Source organism: Corvus kubaryi, unplaced genomic scaffold (genome assembly GCF_017639235.1).
Source record: "Corvus kubaryi isolate FWS band 111438036 unplaced genomic scaffold, C.kubaryi_AGA036_p1.0 136, whole genome shotgun sequence".
Taxonomy (NCBI): Eukaryota; Metazoa; Chordata; class Aves; order Passeriformes; family Corvidae; genus Corvus; species Corvus kubaryi.
In genome coordinates, this window is record NW_024580670.1 from 628,193 (window position 1) to 650,391 (window position 22,199).

Here is a 22,199-nt window from a genome sequence, read left to right on the forward strand (position 1 = left end):
AGGATAGGATAGGATAGGATAGGATAGGATAGGATAGGATAGGATAGGATAGAGGAGAGGATAGGATAGGAGAGGATAGGGGAGGATAGGATAGAGGATAGGATAGGATAGGATAGAGGAGAGGAGAGGAGAGGATAGGATAGGATAGGATGAGTTCTGGACTGCCAGGCCTGCCCTGTACCGGTCACCACCCTCTCCTCAGCACCGAGAGCAGCAGGGTCCGGTTCTGACACGGCCCGGTGCCCACCGCGGGAGCATCCTGGGCACCGCCCCGGAGGAAAGCGCGGGGGTGGCTCCAGCAGGTCCCTGGGCAGCGGATGCGTGTGGAGGAGCAGGGCCCTGGCCAGGCCCTTGAGGGTGCCAGCTGTGTGCGACACTCATGAGGCCTCTCCGGGCTGTGTGCAAGGTGTGCACCGGGTGTGCTCGGTGCCCGTCTCGTCCCGCGGCGGGCGGGCCCGGTGTCCGGAGGGTGTGCGGAGGGTGTCCGGAGGGTGTGCGGAGGGTGTGCGGAGGGTGTCCGGAGGGTGTCCGGAGGATGTGCGGAGGGTGTGCGGAGGGTGTGCGGAGGGTGTCCGGAGGATGTGCGGAGGGTGTGCGGAGGGTGTCCGGAGGGTGTCCGGAGGGTGTCCGGAGGATGTGCGGAGGGTGTCCGGAGGGTGTGCGGAGGATGTCCGGAGGATGTGCGGAGGGTGTGCGGAGGGTGTCCGGAGGGTCCTCGCGGTGTCCGCCCGCCGCCAGCAGGGGGCAGCAGCGCCCCGCGCCCGGCCGGGCCGAGCGACCCGCGCGGGGAGGGGGGACCCTTCCCCTTCCCCTTCCCCTTCCCCTTCCCCTTCCCCTTCCCCTTCCCCTTCCCGACCCTCCCCGGCCGCTGCCCCCGCTCGGGGCCGGGCTCCGGGGGAAGGTGCTGTGCAGGCTCTCACTGACTGATTGAACTGAAATTAATACCTTTTCTGTTTCTCTCCAGAGGGTCCAGTTACCCGGCTGAGGTGTAATAATCATTAACTCTGTGAACAATAAGTTGAATGTGTTTATTAATTTCTATGGGCCGAATGCAGTATTTGCATTTAAATTACCTTTCCACACTGCTGCGCACTGACACACGTGTTGATTTCCTTCTAAAGTTAAAAATGCCTTTTAACTGGTGAGTGTGTGTAAGCACGTCCTCGTCTGCTGCATCGGAGCGCTACTGGGCAGCTGCTCTGCTCCTTGCCCAGCCCACCGGAGCACAGGGGCCTTTGGGGCTCAAGGAACTTGTGGCTGGCAGGTGCCTGCAGTGCCCTAGAAGCAGACCTGGGTGCTGGGCCCGGTCAGGGTGCGCTGAGTTGCTCTGTCCCCATTTGGGGTTCTGCTGTGGGGTGCAGGGCACGGAGCAGGGGCTGCAGGAACCTGGCTGGCCCCTCTGAGCAGAGGCTCTCCCAGGGGCTCCAGGAGCTTGGAAGTGATGGTGGTGTCTGAGGTGGGTGCGTGGTGGGTCTTGCTGATGCCCCTTGCTGGAAGATACCACAGGACTGGACATGAACCAGGTGATAAAAAAAGACAAGGAGGTAAAATCATGACTCTGTGTCTACCTCTCTGAGCAACTGGGTGAATAAGAGACTCCTGGCAAAGCTGTGTTGTGTATGTCCAAAGTGCAGCCTGTCACAGGGTGAAATGTGCTCATCACAGCAGGGCAGCTCTGCGGTGGGATTGTCTGCACGGAGAATTTGCTGAGAGCGCCGCTGCGGAGCGGGGCCGGGGCCGGCTCTGGCTGAGCAGGAGCAGCCATGGTGCTGCAGGGAGCATGTGGCAGTGCTTGAGGGCCACAGCAGGGCCTGCCTGGGCTCTAGACAAGGGTGACTGGGGAAGCAGCAGCTCCCAACAATTCCTTCTTGGTGACTCTGGTTTTCTTCTTCTGGATAAATGGTGTTTCCTCCTGCAGCGCCAACGTCGCCCTGGATGAACCACACCGCTGTGAGATGGCACATGGCAGGATGAGGGCTGGGTGGCAGATGCTGTCCCAGCCAGCCCTGCTCTCCACTGGTGAGGAGAAATAGCACAGAACCTGCTTTTAGCTCTGGGAGCACTCCTGGCCTGATGCTGCCAGGGCTGGAGCAGGACAGTGCCGGAGTGTGGCAGTGCCAGGCCTTGCTTCTGCCTCACCAGGACCTCATTCAACCCTAGAACCCTCTGAGGTGCTGAAACGAACTCTCAGCTTCCTCCAGTCATCTCTGGAGTAGTTGACCACCAAGGAATGCTCTGTGGGTGACGTGCCTTTAACTTGGATGGGTCCAGCAGTTCAGTACTTGGCTGGATCCAAGAGCCACTCACTCTGTGGGCTCCAAGGGGCACCTAAGGGCACTCTGGCACCTGTCACACTCATCACTAATGAATGAAAAAATGACACAGAAATGAAATGTAAAGGAAATGATGCAGAACTTAGTGATTAGTGCTTTGAACCTGGACTCAAAGTGAAGCAAGTGCTCTCAGTCGTGCTGACTGAATCAAATAATCCAAATTACTGATACATTTTAGTGGGTTTTTTTCTGTGCAAAGACATTAAAGTGCTTTTAGCAAATGAGGTAAAGGTTTTCCATCCATGTTTAAAACTAAAACAGAGCACTGTGCTGTGGGTGCCCAGAGCTTGCTGTGAGCTCACGGCAGGGACTGTGCGTGGCAGCCCCGTCCCTCCTGCATCCTCTGAGTCCGACTGCCCTGGGAATGGCTCTGCCTGGGAATGGCATCTGTGCACAGCCGTGGGCCACGCTGGGGAGCCAGCATGGAGCCCAGGGTGCAGAGAGGAGCATTCCTTCCCAGTGAGAGCTGGGGCCAGCGGCTCACCCCAGGCATCTCAGTTCAGAGGGTTTTGGCAGCCCCTGCTGTTGTTTCAGCTCAGATATGGCTGCAGGTTGGTCCCTTTGGGCAGTAGCTCTGACTTTCATGGAGCTCCCTGGTCTTGTGAACATTTGAGAGATTCTCTATTGCATTGGCTTTGTTGCTGAGGGTGTATATTAATTGCTAAGGCTGTACATTAATTGCACCCTCATTGCTTCTGGCTGGACTATGCCCATGCTGGGCCATTTAGTGCCGTTTTTCCTGCCTGATCCCCTCTGCCTTTGGCACCCTCAGTGTCTGGGGCTGCCCAACAGCTCAGTCCCCCGGGGCAGGGCAGCAGGAGTGACCACAGCCCCAGGGATGTGGCAGAGATTTTCTCACGTGGGTGTGCGTGTGTTTGGAGACATTCCCTGTGAGCATATGTTTCAATTCCTGTGGAGAGGAGAAAAGACTTGCCAGATGAGATTGATTCTTGAAACTGGCAAAGTGTTTTTCAGTTGTCAGTTCCCCTGGCCAGTGATAGCTCATCAGCTGTGGGAGGGACAGTACTGGCACCAGCCAGTGCTGCTGTGGGATGTGCTGGGTTTTGGTGCAATTTGGTTTCAGAGTTAATATTTTTCTTTGAATGTTTCCCTCCCTGCTCCAGCACAAGCCAGAGCAGTGTCCCCATCTCCCTGGAGTGAAGCCCTTCCCTTGGCTGACCAGTGCTGACGTGGTGGGTGCCTGGAGTGTTCCTGGTGCCCCGGCTCTCCCCACCCCCCTGCCCACCTCTGGGCTTAAGCAGCACCTGGAGCAGCCAGGGCTGAGTGAGCCACTCCCTTGGGGAGGTTGTGCTGTATCCCGAGCCTGAGCCGGCTGCAGGCACAGGATGAAAATAAGAGTATTTCCCCAACTTTTGATAACTTTTTTGTTTCCCCTTAATATACACCTCCAGCCTCACTGTGGAAACATTGGAAAGCAGATTTTAGCAGCCCTGAGAGACTGCAGTGTTATCCATTGTTGGGGAAGATGAAATAGGAAAGCCTTATAAATATGATTGCCTGACAAAAGATTTTGGGAATATGAAAACTACAGGCAACATCGAAATGAAAGCCACTTTTGAAATACCAAGTCTTAGTTACTGAACAACTGGAAAACAATGGTATGGCCAACTGAAGGTAATCCCCTCTTGATGGAACAATACCCTCTGCTTGCAAGCAGGTCCAAGGGTCAGAGCAGACCCTACTAGCTCAGCAGAAGGGGTCCAAAGAGTAGTTTTCAGAAGTTAAGATGTAACACTCTATGGTAATATAAGAACTCTTATAGGCTGTATGTAAATGCTATAGGATTTGTATCTTGTATTAGATTGGTTAGTGACAATTAGAATATTCAGTACAGAAGATGATTTATTGTATTGTAACCAGGACTTCAGACATTCCTTACTACTTCTTCCACTCTTGCTCTCACTTCCACTCTTGCTCTTACACTCTCTCTCTCACCCGTTTACTCTCTTGCTCTCTTGGGCCTGCTCAGAGCTGAGTCTGGCAGCTCTGAGCAGTGCCCCAATACCCACGCCCTTTTACATTAAACCGACTGTGTCCCAAGACCTGCCTATAGGGATCTCTCCGTCTCCGTCCTGACTGAACCCGCCCGTAACCTACAATCCATCTTCTGTAAATACTGTGGAGCAGTTGGAAACCTTTTTATGATCACAGCTCAGCTGGAAAACAGCACCACATTCCTGATGCCCTTTGGGATCACTTTCCTTGCTTGTGGGGTGGAGGGCAGCAGCTGTTGAAGCATTTTGGTTTGTGTTCCATGAGATAAAAGTGTAATTTGCTGGATTTTAACTACTCGTGCATCAGATCAGCATAAACATTACAGGTATACCAGCCTTGCTCTGTTCCACAGAGATGCCTCTTCCCTCCCCAGGAACCTTCCAGAGACTTGGGCTTGGAATCCTTGATGCTGCAAAATCAGTGGAGGTTTGTGTGTTGGAAATGAAACTTCAGCTTTGGAGCAAAGCTTATCCCAGACTTTAAATCTAATAACACCCTCCTGACAGCATCCAAAGGCCAGGCACCCTCTGACAGCTCCTAATTCCACCCAAGCCCCACCAGCGTGAGACTCATCTCTGGACATGCAAACGTGTCCAGTTCTATCTAACAAAGATAAATTTTTAAATTAAGATACCCAGCTGTCTGGGGCACTCAGAGATTTCGATGAGTGTGAGCTTGGCTGGGAGCTGGTGCAGATCCTTTGGCTGCTCTTCCAGGGAGCTCCTGCAGTGAGGCGGTGATGAGCCTGGGTGGGGTTCTGCAGCCTGGTGAGAGCCCTGTTCTCCCTGTGACACTCCCCCAGGGAAGGGCTGTCACCAGTGCTGGTCACCAGCCCACACCTTCCTATCCCACTCAAAGCTAACGAGCTTGTTTCCCTCCTTTATGTGTCTCAGCTGACAAGAAATAACTGTCCTTGGCAGCCTTACCCACGCCCTACCTGCTGCTGCTGAACACCAATGAAACTTGTGTTGAATTTCTGTCTCTAACTGTTGTTGCATCCATTTTTTACACCCCCTTCAAGACAGCCTTTATAAAAATAATGTATTTACAATGACTGGGCAAGTGCTGAAGCTGGCAGAGCCGTGCCACAGGGCAGGGCAGCGCTGGGCTTGTGGGGCTGTGGCAGTGGCCGAGGGTGACGAGGCTCTCAGGAAGTCTCTAGGGTGAGATGCAGCCTTTTTCTTAAAAGAAAGAAAGAAAAAAATTAAGTCTTACGTAAGTCAAAACATCTGCTAGTGCATGACTAATGCTTTCCCTCCTCCCTGGTGTGGCAACTGAAGTCCATGGGAATTATATAAATGATTGTTTCCTGTAAGAAGTTATACATTGTTCATAGGGCTTTTGGGGACAAGCCTCGTGTTCAGCCACCCCTTCCCTTGCGCTGTTTGCTCATGGCTTTGGACCCAGCTGATCCTGGCCCCGCTGCACTGCTGCCGTGAGCTGACAGCAGCAGAGCCCAAACACATTGTCCCTGGCCCAGCTGGTGCCAGGGCGGATTTATTCCTGCCAAAGTCAGCTTCACTGGACAGTTACCTGTGTTTAAAGCTGAGGTTATTGATGTACAGTGCTGACAGCTGAATTAGCTGAGTGCTGGGCTGTGGGTGTGCCCAGTGTGGCAGCCTCTGGTGATGTTGCTGTGCCCTCCAGACCACCCTGCCTGACACTGGGGTGCTGGTGCCTTCCCCACGACAGGGCTCATGGCAGTGACAGATCCCAAGATCTGCATCCCTTTGGTGTGAGAATGTGTTGCTGAGGGCTGGTCTGCCTGAGGGGAAGTGCAAGGAAATGTTTTACAGACCTGACAGCCAAAGCAGCCCCCAGATGTGGTTTTATTCCCACAGAACTTTCCCACTCTGGCAGTGCTGCTCTGCAGCATCTTTATAACTTTGCTCACTTGTTTGCCTCTTGATTCCAGTTGAAACCTTGGGTGGGTCTGGTGCCCCCTGCCCACCCTAAGCCTCCAACCTCCCCACGTCCCAGCAGGAGTCCTGCGGCTGCCAGTCTGCCCGGTACCACCCAGCGGGGAATGGGGCTAACTCACTTCTGTGCTGAATTTTTCTTGATATGTCTTCTTTTTTGTTCTAGTTTCCCTGCATGGATGTTTCAGTTCTGGACACTCTGTGTCTGTGCCTCTGGACAGAGCTGGAGGAGCTGCTGGGTCCTGCAGAGGTGAGCGCTCCTGGCAGATGGATGGATGCAGGATGTCTCTCAGCTTCCAAACACTGCACCAGGACATGCTCTGGGTTTCTGCTTTCCATGGTCTGGGACATTAACTGCTGCCAGAATTACTAATGGGCTTCTGCTTTTAGCCTGAGTGCTGCAGGCTGCTGCTCCAAGGTGGAAATCATGGAGTCAATTAAGTAATTACCTGGTGTTTCAGCTGCCAACACTCAAGGGGTTTTGTTTTTCACCACTGGCATCAATCCCAACACACATCTCACCCCAGACTCATCAGCAGTGGTCTGTGCACTACTATAGCAGGCTGCAGCACCATGGATGGGCTGGAGCTGCTTTTTCTGCAGGTGTTCTGGTGACAAATGGCTCCTCCTCCCTCTGTTTGGTCTCACTCTGGCACATAAATCCAGGCATAAACAGGCTAAGCTGAGCAGGAGCTGAAATTGTCTCTTCATAGTTCTCGTGTTCTGACTGTTTTACCCTCGCTTAGTTGATGAGCAGCAGTTCACCAGTGAAATGCAGAGTGAGCTGAGCTGTAGGTGACGCACAGTGGCACAAGGAGCAGCCAGAGACTCTGCTGCGGCCCCATGATCCAGGGAAATACATCTCCAGTGGCTCCTGGGACTCATTAGCATCTTGGCAAGACAGTGCTGGAAGTGCTGGGGACTGCTGGAGAGTACTAATGAGCAGGGATAGGGCTGGTGGGAGGCAGGATGGATCCCTGACCTCAGGCACCTCTGGGCAGAAAGTCCAGGGGCACAAGTTCATAATCCACGGCAAAGCATGGAAACCTTGTTGTTGAAAGTTGTGTTCTTAACTAAACCGGAATTGGGAAGTGCTTGAGGGGGCCAGAGCCCCCTGGGGAGCTCTCCAGACTCTCTTGCACTTCCCAGTAATTAAGAGGGAGAATAAATGAACCTTCATTGGAGCAGGGGCATGTTTGGGGAATGCCTTACCCTGGCATAGGGATGGAGTGGAGGGAGGTGTGCTACTCTTGCATTGCAAAGGCTGAGAACTGCTTAATGTTTAGGAACAGGGGAAGGCAGCAACAAAGTGATAAAAACAGCAGCAGAACAACCCATACAAGTTTTAGCAAAGGTGTGAAGTCCCAGTGATGGGCATTTTGGTGGCAAATCAGCAGCCATATGGCACAAGGGACTGGGAACAGCTTGTATCCAAACTCTGCTCCCAAGTCCTTCAACTGAAAAAGGCTAAATCTGTGCAGGAGAGCTGGAATGTCAACTAAGAAACACTTCTGTTAACATACTGAGTCTCTTGCCTTTGGATTTCACCTGATTTACCCAAGAACCAAACAGCCAAAGAGCGACTCTAAGGTACAAAGCTGGCAGTGGAATACACTGTTGGGAGACAGTCAAAGGAAATGGAAGGTATTACAGGCCTACCACTGTGTCTAAGTGTGTGTGGACTGTCGGTGTGGGAGTTTTTATACTGGAGTAGTTTGGAGCTAGTGAGATTACTCATGATTTTTATAACATTTATTGCATCAGCATCAGTGTCCAAATGGGAGGTATCTGCATATGCAAAACAATGTCTCTGAAACGTCAGCAAGTGTTGCTGTGGCAGAAGGCCAAAACCAGCAAAGGCCAATTCACTGCTGGCTCATTCTTTGACACTGCGTTGCTGTCCCAGGTCAGAGCTGTGCCAGTTCATCTGCTGCCTCCTCTTCCCAGGCTGCCTGTCCAGCAGCCGCTGTCATTTCATCCTGCCCCCTGGTCAAGCCCAACTCAATCACCATTGGTTTACTTGAAATACCCAGAGTGATTTTACTCATGGTGTCCATCTTAAAGCACTCCAGGAAAAAGTTTAAATATTATTTCTGGCTCCTTCAGCTGCTAACTCTCACAGCATTTTCATGAAAGTTTCCATGCTGCTCTGTAAAACTGTAAGATGCTTTTCACTGGTTTATGTTGGCCTAAAATCATTGCAGTAGACTATAAAACAAAAAACCAAACCAAAACAAACAAAAAAGAAAAAGATTTCATCTGTGCTTTCAAGTAATTTCTGTGTGAAATGACCAGATACTTGTGGAGCTGTGGCACAGCCAAAGCAGCAAACGTTGGGTGTGAGGTTCCTGCCAGCACAACCTCTGCTAGGGTGATAAATTCGCTTCAGCACATAGGCTGTGAACATTTTGACTAATGAAAGGTTGTTAGCATGTCCTGTGGTCTTTTGTGCTTGCAAGGCTGCGACTGAGGCTCTTAGCATCGCTGGCTGCACAGGAGGCTGCTGTGCTTGGCTCGCCAAGGAAACGACAGAGGGGTGGTGGGACCATTGCTGAAACAGAGGCTTTTAGCCAAAAACTAATGACAGGGAAGAAAAACCAGCACCTCCGAATCCGCCTCTGCAGTCTGTTTTCTTTGAATATGGCAGTGCAGAAAACCAGCAGATCCTGCAGGGCTGACCCCACAGCCCCTCGCAGGTGCCCTGATGCCTCACTCCAGGACATCCTCTGGCTGCCCCAGGCCTGCACCTGGTTGCGCTGGTTTTGGCTGGGGTAGAGTTAATTTTCTTCCCAGTGGCTGGTGTGGGGCTGTGTTTGGGATTTGTGCTGAACACAGTGATTATAAATAGAGATGTTTTTGCTCTTGCTGAGCAGGGCTCACACAGAACCAAGGCCTTTACTGCTCCTCGTACTGCCACGCTGGCAAGAAAGCTGGGAGTGCTGGGAGGTTGGGAGGGGAAACAGCCAGGACAGGTGATCCCAACTGACCCAAAGGATATTCCAGACCATAGGACATCATGCTCAGTACACAAGGTGGAGGGTCATTGGAGTTTGTCTTCCCAATTATCTGCTGCATGTGATGGAGCCCCGCTGCCCTGGAAATAGCTGAACACCTGACTGCCCATGGAAGGTAGGGAATGAATTCCTTTGCTTTGCTGGTGTGTGTGGCTTTTGCTTCATCTATTAAACTGTCTTTATCTGAACCCATGTGTTTTCTCACTTTTGCTCTTCTGATTCTCTTCTCAGTCCCACTGGTGGGGGAACAAGCGAGCGGCTGCGTGGAGCTTGGGTGCTGACTGGGGTTAAACCATGACAATGTGGGATCTTTTTGTTCCAAAAGTCTCAACATCAGACTAAATTTAGTCCTATAAAAATCAATAAATGGTCGCCAACTTTAACACGAGGGCAGAGAAAGGTCACTGTTAAATATTTCTGAACAATCTTACCTGTGGTTTCAGGTTCTTCTCCTTTCCAGTTGGGAATGATATGATGAGAAACTTTCCACTGCTTTAAACATTAAGGAATCTCTGAAAATACTTAGAAACAATTAACTCAAAATGTTCTCTGGTTTGGGGTTTGATATTTTCTTTTGAAGTACAGTATGTTGTTCTGATTTTTCATCCAATCCACATGCTGGTGTCCCAGAGGCTTGTTTCTGTGGTGTGTTTGTACATCTACAATGAAGAATGTCCAGTGACTCAGACATACAGGGCAGACCTTGGTGGAGTCTTAGCTTTTAGTTTTGAGATCCATGTACTAAGGGCAGCTGAGGATGAGCTGTTTGTGTCAGGGCATGGAGGAAAACAACAGTTCTGCATGAGGTGCTGAGCACCACGGGGGAACAAATACTCTTTACATTATTGAGTTGTGCACAACCAGCTGGGAATTATGTAAAACTCCACTTAAATATTTTGTCTCAACAACACAAGTGAAAACCAGTAGCTTTTGGAGATTTGCTTTGTGTCAGGCTGCTCCACCTCCTACTAAGCTTTCCGTACATTTCTCTGCTAACAGAATAGGGCAACAAGTTTATGAAAATGCAGTTGGGACCTCCTGGTATTTTAATTTAAATGAGTATTTCAGGGGCTTGGGAGGAGGAGATATGTTCTCTGTTTTGGTGTTCTGTGTATAATAACAAGTTGTAACTTCGTCGTTCAGCAAGATAAACCAGTTTATTCCTGCTACAGCAAAGCCCACAGTGCCAATAAAACAGCAGGAAGCATTCCTATGGAGGAGAACTGTCCTCACTTGGCAGGGCTCTACGGGGCCACTCTGCTCCCGGGGATGTGCTCGAGCGGGCTCCAGCCGGGCAGGTGGGAGCGCTTTGCCGGCCAAGCTCTTGGGCAGGGCGGAACGGCCCGAGGGCTGCCGGGGCTTCCCAGCGGCTCGGCCGTGGTGGGACAGCCCACAGCACTGCATCCCAACGGGAAAGTGCTCACAGATCAGCGGGCTATGCACCGTGGGTTAAAGGGATCATCCTGCCATGCAGCCTAACGAGGTGGATGCTCTCCAGCTTCTGCAGCATGCAGGATTCGGGTGAAAGCACAGATTTTCCAGGGTTCCTTTTCATGGTGCTTTTACTGTGGAAATAGTTTAAATTGTGTTTCATTCAGCAGTGGTCTATGTGGATGGTGCTTGGCTGCAAATTCACTGCCCTTCGCTCTTCATCAGATGACTTAAACAAAAAATAAACGTGTTGCTGCAGAAATGAACTCATGAACCCTCTGGGCCCATTCCTCAGTGGGTGAATTAATTCCCACCCAATGAGCTCTTGTCAGAATGTGTGAACCAAGATTTGCCATGTGTACGAGGGAAGGAAAAGAACAGAAAATTGCTAGAGTTTGATACATTAATTAGGTCGCAGCTCACAGAGAAAGCAGAAATTGATTCCTTAAGGTGAAAAGAACAGGCACTTAACTGTAAATTCCAGCACTTTTGGCAAGGGGCAGGCAGTAATCAGATCCATTCAAATATGTAAATTCAGAGATTCATCGTGCCCAAGGCCAGCAGAGATTATTGTGATGATTTCTTCTGACCTTCTCCATCATGTGGGTCATGGAGTACCTTTTATATAGATATGTATGAGTGTCAGTTGAGGGAGTTTGGCTTGTTTCAAAATTCACACTAGCTCAGATCAGGAGCAAGAGCATGTAAATTGCACTGCTACAAAAACCTCATAGGAAAAATCAGGCACACATGCACACAATTTTCGGGTAACAGCATGTTTGAGTCACCAACAGCTGCAAAAGTGAAGGGCTTAAAACACAGCTGTGAGATGAAGTAAGCAAAGAGACGTAGTACTGTTCTGTAGAGTATTATAAAAAGTGGTGAAATATATTTTTTGTGTGTGTGTGTAAAAACCTCTGCTGCAGCTAGTTAAATCAACAGGAATATTGTTAACAGTGTGAAGCGTGCCCAGGGACCCGCCAGGGGACCGGGATCGCTCGTGGTCAGTGAGCCCGGAGCGCGGCGGGCAGCGCCCGGACACAGGGCTGGGGCAGCACCCGGACACAGGGCTGGGCAGCGTCCGGACACAGGGCCGGGGCAGCGCCCGGACACAGGGCGGGGCCGGCGCCCGCACACAGGGCCGGGGCAGCGCCCGGACACAGGGCCGGGGCAGCGCCCGGACACAGGGCTGGGCAGCGCCTGCCCTCTGCAGTCACAGCTGCACCCAGATACCGCAGTTCGCTTTGCAGTTTTATCCTACGTGACTTGGGCAATACGTTCATTTCCCTCAAACTCCGTGGCAATTATTAAACCTCCCGACAGCCCACGGGGAGCACTCAGCTGTGGTCACTACCTGCCGTTTTTGCGGGTTTCAGCCATCAGGCCGTGTATTTTAAGCCTGGGTTTTGCTGTCCCCTCTGTGGAATTCAGAGAGGCAGTCCCGGCTATGCCCGGGGCAGAGGTGATGTGGATGCTGCCCATTGCCATGGCAACCCGGCAGGGCTGTGGGAAGGAGGTTCCCACAGCAAAGAGCAGACACACATCTGGGCAGAGCGCAGGTAACTGCAGAGGGAGGGAGGCGGGTCAGTGTGTTTCCAAATCGCACCGACACGTCTTAGATGGGTTTTAAATTAATGTCATCTGGAAGATACAGACGAGGACACCCATGTCCATCTTATGGGATCGCTCAGACACATCTCGTTCGGCAGCTGAGTAAACCAGCGATGGCAGCAGCTGTAAATCCTGTGGCATCCACGGAGAACAGCGGTCGGAGTTGCCCCACGGGAGGGAGCCGCACGCTGCTCTGGCGCCTGCCCTAATAATATTCAGTCACAGGATTCTGGAACTGCCCGAGCAGGTGTTTAATAAGACTTCATTAGGAAGTGAACGCGGAACGCTTTGCAGCTGTGACACAACCCCGCCCTCTGAAGAGGTCCCGCAGCGGTCTGTGTCGAGAGCGGGCGGATGGCGGTGCTGCGGCTCTTTTCCAGGGGCCAGGGCTGTCCGCGGGCCCGCAGCTCTGCCGGGAGGGAGCGGGGAACAGCGGGGTCACCGCACACGGGCCGGGAACGAGCGCCGGGGCTGGGCGCGAGGCGCGGCGGGGCCCGGGTAGGCGGCGCGGCCCCAGCCCGCTCCCTAACCCCGCGCCCCGGCCCCGCTGCCCGTTCCCGGCCCTAGCCCCAGCCCCGCTGCCCGTTCCCAGCCCCGCTGCCCGTTCCCAGCCCCGCTGCCCGGCCCCATCCCCGTTCCCGGCCCCGTTCCCGGCCGCTCCCGGAAGCGCCGCCGGAAGCGCGGGTGGAGGCGCGCGCGGCGCTGAGCGCGCGGGATCCGGGCCCGCCGCCCGCTCGGAGCGGGGCTGTGGGGCCTTGGGGTTGTGGGGCCGGGACATGGCCCTGGCGCTGCCGCTGCTCGAGCCGCCCTGGCCGCCCGGCCTGGCCCCGCTGAAGGTGCGTGCGGCGCGGCGGGGCCGGAGACCGGGAGGGTGGGCGGGGGTCCCCGGGGTGGCCCGTGAGCGGCCCCGCCGCCCCTGGAGCGCGGGCGGCGTTCGCAGCCGCTGCCGGCACCGCCGCTGCATCCGCCCTCGCCCCGCGCGGCCGCCGCCCTGGAGCGGCCCCTCGGCGCAGCGAGCCCCGCTGCCGGGGCACCCCCTGCCCGTGCCGCCCGGGCGCCGTGCCCGTGGCTGATCCCGCTCTCGTTGCAGGCCGTGGATGAGCTGCTGCGCTGTGGGATTTGCTTCGACTACTTCAGCATCGCCGTGATCATCCCGCAGTGCTCGCACAACTGTGAGTGCCGCGGCGGGAGGGCTGCGAGGACATTGGTTGCTCTTGCGGGACTTGCCCCGTCCCGCTGAAGTGGATGAGCTTCCCGAGTGTGAACTGAGAGGAAAGGCCGGGCGACTTGGAATTGTCCAGCGTGGCGAAGAGAAGGTTTTGGAGGGTGACCTAATTGTGGCCTTCCAGTGCCTGATGGGAGCCTGCAGGAAAGATGGAGAGAGACTATTCACAAGGGCCTGGAGTACCAGCACAAGGGGGAATGGCTTCCCACTGACAGAGGACAGGGTTAGATTAGAGATGCAGAAGAAATTGTTCCCTGTCAGGGTGGTAAGGCCTTGGCACAGGTTGCCCAGAGAAGCTGTGGCTGCCCCATCCTTGAAAGTGTCCAAAGCCATGTTGGACAGGGCTTGGAGCACCCTGGGACAGTGGAAGGTGTCCCTGCTCGTGGCAGGGGGTGGCACTGGATGGGCCTTAAGGTCCCTTCCCACCTAAACCATTCTAGGATTCTGTGATTCTCTTGGCGACGGAAGCTGGGAGGAGCTTTGTGAGATGGAAGCAGCCAGAGCCTTCCCTTTTGTAGTTCCTGCTGCAATACAAACATGTGGCATCTGGCATTCTTCATTTAAATATCTTTCTTACCATCTTGAGGGTGGTACAAATGCAAAGCTCTATGTGGAGAGCATTAATGAGCTCAAATTTTCCATGCTGTTCTGTCTGCCCTGGGCGATATCTGCTGGAACCTGGCCCCAAGCAGTTTGCTGAAGCCAGATTAGGGAGGAAGTTCGTTGCCTTTTTTCACGTTAAAATAAATGCTTATAGTTGTTTGCTTCAGAAACTGTAGCAGTTCCTTCTGTGAAGGGGGACATTGTAGCTTGGCAATTAAGTTTAGTTTAGCTTGGCAAAGCTGTCGCCATTGAAACCAGTGTGGGGAGCCACAAAACTGGAAATTCTCTACACTTGCTGGTAGTACAGCCTGCCTGGGGCACAGTGGGGTTCAGAGGCCCTTAACTTTGAAAAGAATCTGTCTACCTTATTTTTTTTTTTTAATAGATTACACATTTACTTTCCTCTGCAAACTGCAGAAGGTCCAAGGTTTTTACAGTAGATCAAGATTTCTTGAAGTATTTTCCTTTCTTTTGTCTCTGTAATTTCAGATGACTGAGGTTGGACAACTGGAGCCAAAAGCCCTTTGCCTTTAATGAGTAATTTGAATGGATGACAATGAAATACATCTACTTGCAAAACTTTTTGCTGATTCTCATTTTCTTAGTGATCTATTTCAGGGCTTCTGAGCATCTCTGTAATCTGTTTTCACCTGTAGCCACATAAAATTCCTCCTCTGCTCCTCCTTGGGTGCCTGGGAGGATTCAGTAGCTCATGTGACAGTAGGTATTAACTGTCACAGTGGTTTGGACTGTGTCATCAGTGACAGAACCAGATGTGCTGTTGGTATTTTTTTCACACAATAAAAGCATCTGAAGGTGAATGTCTTCTCTAATATGAGCAGAGTGACATTGAGTCTGAGAGGATGAATTTGGTCCTCAGGCCAGCATAGCTGAAAGGTGGGCAGGGGAGCCCAGGCATAAATGCTGAGAGCTTGTGTGGTTTGTTCTCCCTGAGGGAGCTGTGGCTGCAATCGTTGCACACATGGGCCTGGCCCATTGACAGGGGCTGTCAGATGCTGGCAGCCTGGATCTCCCACTTCATTTGTACTCATACAGTTAAAGTTTGTTTCTTTTCTGTATGGGTTTCTCACCCTGTATTACTTCTTGCTATGTATGTAGTAATTTTTGAGCATTTAGATGGATTTGCAGTTTTAAGTGTTAATCGGTGCATAACACCAGGTTGGACAGGGCTTGGAGCAACCTGGTCTAGTGGAAGGTGTCCCTGTCCATGGCAGGAGGTGGAATGAAATGAACTTTAAGGTCCTTCCCAAACCATTCTGGGATTAATTAATGCTTCTGCTGCTTTTCAGATGCATTCCCAGAGGGTCCATGAAATATGGATCTGTTTTGGGAGCTGCTGCTGAGTGTGTTCAGTGCTGAGGCTCTGACCCATAATGATCTAGTGAGGGAATGTCTTTTCCTGGAGAATGATGAGACTTTTAAAATCCTTAAGTGACTGTGAAAGCTCACAGATAAGTTGACAAAGTGTAACGAATGCAGAAGTTTACTGTGACAATATGAAGCTTATGGTGTGTTTCAGCACCGAGTCTGTTGAGGCATCCTGTGATGATTGGATGACATTAAGCTGTCTCCCAGCATTTCAGTGCAGTCTCCCTCCTTTTTAGCCTCTTCTTTCACCAAGTTGGTATTGTTTTGGAAAGGGGCTGAAGAGCCTGGGAAAAAGAAGGGATTGTGAGTTTGTCTGGGGTTGTACAGGAAGATGAAAGTGATCCAACATTAGTCATGTCAAAAACCCAACATGGTGAGGGAGTGAGCAGTGCAAACACTGCTGCAGTGGTGGTGGCTGATGAAGCTTTTCTTGTCGTGCACTGGGAAATAAAAGGACCCAAACATCAGCTTTAGACAGAGCTGATATTTGATGTTGAAACATGTTGATATAGAACACAGGTTTTTTTTTTTTTTTTGCAACAATGATAACCTCAATTCCATGGAAAAATGGTATATTTTCAATATTTGTGTATTGTGGAATATCTTGCACATATTGTACAATAAGGCAATACACAAGCAAGGATGTGGAACTGCATTTGGAAGAATGTCTGCTTCAAAATTATGTGTTTCCTTTTTCCAGATTGCTCCCTTTGCATCCGCAAGTTTTTATCCTACAAAACACAGTGTCCAACATGCTGTGTGGTAAGTGTGGGGTTTTTTTGGTTTGGTATTTTCCCTCCCCCTTTTTTTTTTTTTAATTTTTCTGGCAAATCTCAGGAGCTTTTTCCTTTGGACTATGCCAAATAATTCTGATCACGGGGCAAAGTGGGGTGCTCTTGCATCTGGAATTCTCGTGTTTCAGAGGTGCTCCAATGTCAGTGCATGCAGAAGTGGATGGAGCATCAGGCCTGGGCTTTGGCTTGGGGCTGTGTATACAATCTGTCACAAACCACTGAACATTAATTGGTTAAAATACTCCATCTTTTAAACCAGCAGTGCTGAAACATAAGCACTTACTTTTCCATGTGTGAGAGGCCTCATTTCGTCTCAAAGAGTGTCTGCAGTTGACCACACACCTCCTAGTGCTAAAGGTGGCTGTGCTGCGTGGCTTTTGGGGAGGGGAGCCCTCTGCTCTGCCCTGGGAACAGGAGGCTGAATGTGCAGAGCACTGGAGGCAGGCTGTGGCTGCTCTGCAGGTGGGTTGTTATTAGGATCTCACTTAAAGCCTTTTTTTTGATTAAAGAACACAGAACACAATTTTTTCTAGGCTTTAACTTTTCACCTTAAGCTGTTCGGGCTTTATTAACCTCAGAAACAGTGCCTAAAAACTGAGTGGCGCTTCAGGAATATTGGCAAAATAGAAGTAATTTTGGTCTGTGTTCTAAAGCATGAAACAGATGAGACTTTTCAAGACTAGAAAATGTACTTATTTGTATCTTTGCCAGTTTTTAAACATCACACGAGTGGAGACTACAATAGAGTACATTTTACTACCACCTGTTTAAAGCTTAGAGGTACTGGTATGAGAAACTAAAAAAAAACTTTGTTAAAAAGAAGAACAGAGTTGCAGTGAGATAAAAATCAGAAATTGTTTAAAAAGAATGAATTGAATGCATAAAGTCATCTCATAATTCACATTTTCATTCCATAATCAGAAGATTAACATTTCCCTTCATCAGTTTTCATGCTTTGATGCTTAAGGTTCTTACCCCCTTCAGAAGATCCTTGGTTTGGTAGACCTGTGCTACAATAAACCATTGTTGGAGCCTGGGCACACTGGGCTTTGTTGCTTTAGCTTTATGCTTTGTTTTTATCTATTACCCTTAATATCCCAGACTTAAGTTCTCAGGCAGTTATTTTAATATGAGATATTTTTTGGGGAAAAGTGTTTACCCTTTAAGCATCTTAATTTCTGTAGCACTTCAGTGGGGGTAGTTGAGGCATTGAGCCAAGAAGTAAGTTATTGATCACTTGAACATTTTCTGGGCACTTGCTGTTTTCACTGCATTAGAATGTTTGTTTAGGTTTGTTTTTGCTTTTTCTTTCTTTTTTTAATAGGCAGTCTCAGAATCTGACCTGAAAAACAACCGGATTTTAGATGATCTAGTGAAGAGCTTTAATTCTGCAAGGTATTTATGTGGTTTTATGACTATTGCCTCTGTTTTGGCAGCTGGAAAGGTGTGACTGTGGGGGGGGGACCAGGCTCAGTCCATGGAGAGGAGCAGTGTGAGAACTGAGCAAAAATATTGTGGTGTCACAGAAGCATTGTCAAAGATGAATGTTTTCACTTTGGAAAAATCCTGCAGTGTTCTAGCTGAAGGTTACTGTCCACTAGAGTGATGTGGAGGTTTTAGAAGCTTATTTTGGTTCTGCTTCTGGTTAGCTGCTCTGGAAGTTACAGTCTCTGCCCGTGTGTGGGAAGTCAACAGATATGTCAGGATTCTGTGGGGGAAATAATGGTAATAAAGATTTTCTTCGAAGATCCTTCCTATGTGTGCAGGGGAAATTCTGAATAGAAGGATTTTGTCCAGTGATAATAGTCAACTTGCAAGAGACTTCTCTTGGTGAAGTCCTTGGCTGGGAAAAACATAGGTATTGAGAGACTAAAAATATGAGTTTTCTTGAGTAAGGAAAGTGACAGAGTGCTGTGTTTGCAACTCGATTTCTTAGCTGCTTTTCTGTTTGTTTTTAATTCATTTTTGAGCTTCACATCCTTTTAAAAGACAGGAATAAATATGACTTGGTGAACTCTCACCACAGTAGATACATGAAGCTCCTTGTATTATTTGTTTTCTTTTGATGAGAAGCAACTCAGTGATTTGCTGGGAATTCTGTGGGTATTCCTGTCTCTATAGGAGACAAATGCAATTTCATCTTTTTCTCTGAAATTAACTTGGAGCTGGAAGTCAATGAGACTCTTGGCTTTGTAAGTGACAAGAAGCATAGTTCAGTTGATGGCTTTGTTTCATGAGAGAATTTTTCTCTGATGAAGATCATAGAATGTAGATAGATGTAATCTTCTATATGACCTCTACTAGATTCAGTTGATTTATTTGAGTAATTTAAATCCTACAGTTCCATTGTTTCAGCTTGAATTTTGGTACTTCCTAGTGATAAATGGATTACTATTTTTTTGTTAATGCCTAATTTTGTAGGGAACAAGTAGTGCTGACTTGTGTCCATTTATGATATTGAATCTTAAATGTTAATTTTTTTGGACTGCTTTAATGGATCAGTATAAATCTTACCAGTGAGAGTAGTTCAATAACCTTTCCTTTTGTGACTTGGAGTTCAATCAATTTCTCATGTAGAGTTAGATCAGTAGGATTGTGGAGCCCAGTCTGGCCCGGGTGGAGGGAACCAGTGCAGGGTGTGCTCCAGGTCTGGGTGGGAAAGGCTCCCTGCTGGCTGCTGTAATGGGACAGACTCCTCAGGGGAATGCAGGTAATGGTCAGGGTGGTGTCCAGGGGCTGGGTCTCTCTCCTGTGGCTGCACATGCCCTGAGCTGAGGGGACACTGCTTGTCCAGGGAGCATTATGTGGGGTGGGTATCATTAAATTGTAACACCATTGCTGTATTCTGCCCTGGTGATGTTGGTACAGGACAAATCTTCTGTCTCCCCCCTCCTTCTCCATCTGCTTTGTTTCCCCTTGGCTGTCCCCAAACCCAAAGTCCAGGGGTTGAAGAGCTCAGCATGTTTGAAAGACAAAGTATGTTCTAACTTGACTTTGAGCCTCGGGTAGTTTGATGTTTATGAAAATTAGGCCTTAAATCTTCTCAACATTTCACAAAGTGCAAACCCATTTCTTAAGTCAGGCCTGGAGGGGAAGGAAATGGTAATGTTGGTGGCACTTAGCAGAGTGAAAGCTGTGCTCCAAGGTCAGCGTATGCAGGGAATGGGAATCGTTCCAACCAGAGCCGAGTGCTGATCCCATTTATACTCTGCTCAGCGTCAGGTGTTTGCAGGATGAGCTGTCAGGATGTGCTCAGGGGTGCTGTGTGGGAATGCAGCTCCGTCCCTGTACAGAGAGTAGGCTCTCCTGTCTCCCAGTGAAAGTGGACGTGTCCTGTGCTTTGTTATGGCCATGGGTGTTTTACTGTGTGTGAAAGGGAGAGGAGCAGCTCTGACCAGGCTTTGCAGTGCCCTGCTGAGGGGCACACCCTGACCCCATTGGGGCAGGAGCTTGCGGGGCATTCCCATGAGTGGTTTTCTGTTCCCTTGCCTGTCTGTGCTCTGGGGCAGAATTCATGGCTCTGGCCAGGCCAGGAGAGAAAGATGAGGAGCAGTATTTGCACCAGCTGTCCTTAATGAAGAGTTCTTCTATCAGTTGCAGTGAGGCCAGTATCTTCAAAAATAATGTGTAGAGTTTTGTGTGAAGTGTAAAGAATTTGTTTCATTGCCCTCTACTAAAGAGATTATTTTGATAAAATTTGTCAGTTTGTGCATCACCTTGCTAGAAAACTTAACAATAGAAATTAGAGTTACACTTGCAGAAGTAGAAAAGTAGTAGCTCTTGCTGAAAAGAATCTTTGCTTTTCTTCATACATAGGGAAGAAAAATGTTTTTACTGTCAAGTTTGTATCTGTTTCCTAATCAGGGTTACTCGACAGGTAGTGAGTCAGAGGAATAAACACATCAGCTCTGGGTGCTTGAGAGAGCAGGTGCTGTCGTTGCTGATACACTGATTGAACCTCCAGCAGGAATGCAGGAGGAATTTCAAGGAGATACATTGCCTTTAATGCAGTTGGGAATGTCCTGTGTGAGTTCTTCCTAGGGAAATTCACAGCTCCCAGCTCTTCCTTGGAATTTATTTATGTGGAAGCCCTAAATTCCCAACGACTTTGCTTCATTGCTGCTTCAGTAAGAGAAGTAAAAGAACCATAGAATAGGAACCGGGATCCTGATGAAGGACACTTAGTTTTTGTGGGCATTACAGATCGGAAGGAAAAAATGTGGGGAGCTGCTTATGCTGTTATTGCAGTAGAGGGAGGGTGCTGGAGGAGAGGATGTTAAGAAACCATCTGTCTTTGGTTAAACAAATGGTTTTTAACTCCCTGCTGTAACCCCACTCAGCAGCTGAGGAGGATGGGTCTCGCAGGAGGGTTTGGGTACTGGCTGTTCTGGTGGACCTGGGCTCACTGGCACCTGGCTGATTCATCTCTCAGCCTTCAAAGGGAAGGACGCTGCTCTGCTCATAAACTGAGTGTTGTCAGCTGTGCTGCAGTTACTGCTTTGTGCCAGGAAGGTAAAATTCTGTCAGCTCAGACCTCTCAGAGCTCATAGCAGTCTGTTAAATTCATGAGAGTATCACAGGGAATGTTGAGACCGTACACAAAATGCCGAGCTTTTTGAAAATCTGACTGACGACTGAGGTTTGCCGTAGGATCAGCTCCCAGGTGAGCTGGATAGGCTGGTGATGGCAGAGGCTGGACCCTCCATCACTGCATGCTTCCTCTGGGCTCGCTGAGTGATGGATGAGTCTTCTGCTCTAGACATGCTTGTCCCAATCTCTCCAATAACAACTGTCAGAACTTCTGTGATTAGTGAGAAATTTGAGTAATTAGCTCTGGTGCTGAGGGAGGGGGTGGCAGGTGACAAAGTGCTGTTGGAGGGCCCAGGGCTGTGCAAGGAGCATCCCCATGCCCTGACTCTTCCATCCCTGGGGCTGAGGCATGGGACCATGAGATGTCATCACCCAGCTGCTCATGAGCCCAAAATACCACATTCTGGGAGAAGCCAGCATGGGACTGCTCCTTCCTCTTTTGCCTGCAGTACTAGCATTTTCTGTATTTTCCCACCCAAAAAAGTGGGTGTTGGCAAACAAGTTTTCAAGTTCTTCTGCTAGTGTTCTTTCCATTAATTCTGTGCCAAGATCAGATCCCTTCAGAAAGTCTGTTCCTATGCCTCTATTTTTTAATATGAGGAAAAGCTCCCTAGGATTATTTTAGATCAATGATGTAATTAGAGCAACGTTTGCTATCAAATTATTGTTAGGATGGAGTTTTGTACTGTTTTTCCAGTTTCTCTCTGTTTTAGACCAGGTCATATTTTATTGAGCCAGCTGCTACTACAGAATGTGAATCAGAGTCTGTTCAGTTTTCTCTCTTCTGGCTCCCTTTGTACAAAAACAACACCCTTCATGTGAAGTGAGCTTGGTTCTCCTTGGATAATCTGTCCTCTTGGGCCTTGGGGCTTCAGGAGAGAGCTGTAACACTCTATGGTAGTGCACATTCTGTAGGGACATTGCTCACAGTCCTCTTCTTTTAAAGGAGCAGGAATCCAAATTATTTCAGCTGTTATTAAGTGTTCTCCAGTTAAAACCTTTGCAAGTTGAGGATCTGCAGCTGTGCTGCTTTCCCTGGGCTTTGTCACCTCAGCTGCAGTGAACTGTGTCACAGCAGTGTGTAAAGCCATGGAATTTGATTACAGAGCATGTGCTGGCTGAGCCATGGAGTGTGGCAGTGCCTGCTGCAGAGTCCTTGCTCCAGGAGCCTCTGTAACAGCTGGGTTTGGGTGTTGTTTGAGGTGCTTTGGCCTGAAAAGGGTCTCCTGTCAGCTTCAAGTAAGGGAGAAAACTCCTTGATTTCTACTGCATTC

General features: G+C 49.7%; 1 protein-coding gene and 1 long non-coding RNA gene across 4 annotated transcripts in view; both read left to right on the forward strand.

The window, feature by feature from the left end:
* Positions 1-153: 153 nt before the first annotated feature.
* LOC121657436 lies at positions 154-11,542 on the forward strand. The gene is made up of 4 exons (XR_006013631.1): positions 154-406; positions 6,435-6,518; positions 9,272-9,397; positions 9,514-11,542. It is a non-coding gene; the product is annotated as an uncharacterized LOC121657436 (long non-coding RNA).
* A 1,466-nt stretch (positions 11,543-13,008) lies between these two features.
* RAD18 (RAD18 E3 ubiquitin protein ligase) overlaps positions 13,009-22,199 on the forward strand; it is a 35,670-nt gene continuing 26,479 nt past the window's right edge. For 2 of the 3 annotated variants that reach the window (XM_042013153.1, XM_042013160.1), the window contains exons 1-4: positions 13,009-13,160; positions 13,415-13,496; positions 16,242-16,303; positions 17,660-17,730. In XM_042013153.1, coding sequence (XP_041869087.1) covers positions 13,101-13,160; positions 13,415-13,496; positions 16,242-16,303; positions 17,660-17,730 — 275 coding nt within the window. In that variant the 5' untranslated portion in view covers positions 13,009-13,100. The remainder of the gene's footprint in view (positions 13,161-13,414; positions 13,497-16,241; positions 16,304-17,659; positions 17,731-22,199) is intronic. The other variant, XM_042013171.1, reaches the window with a different exon arrangement.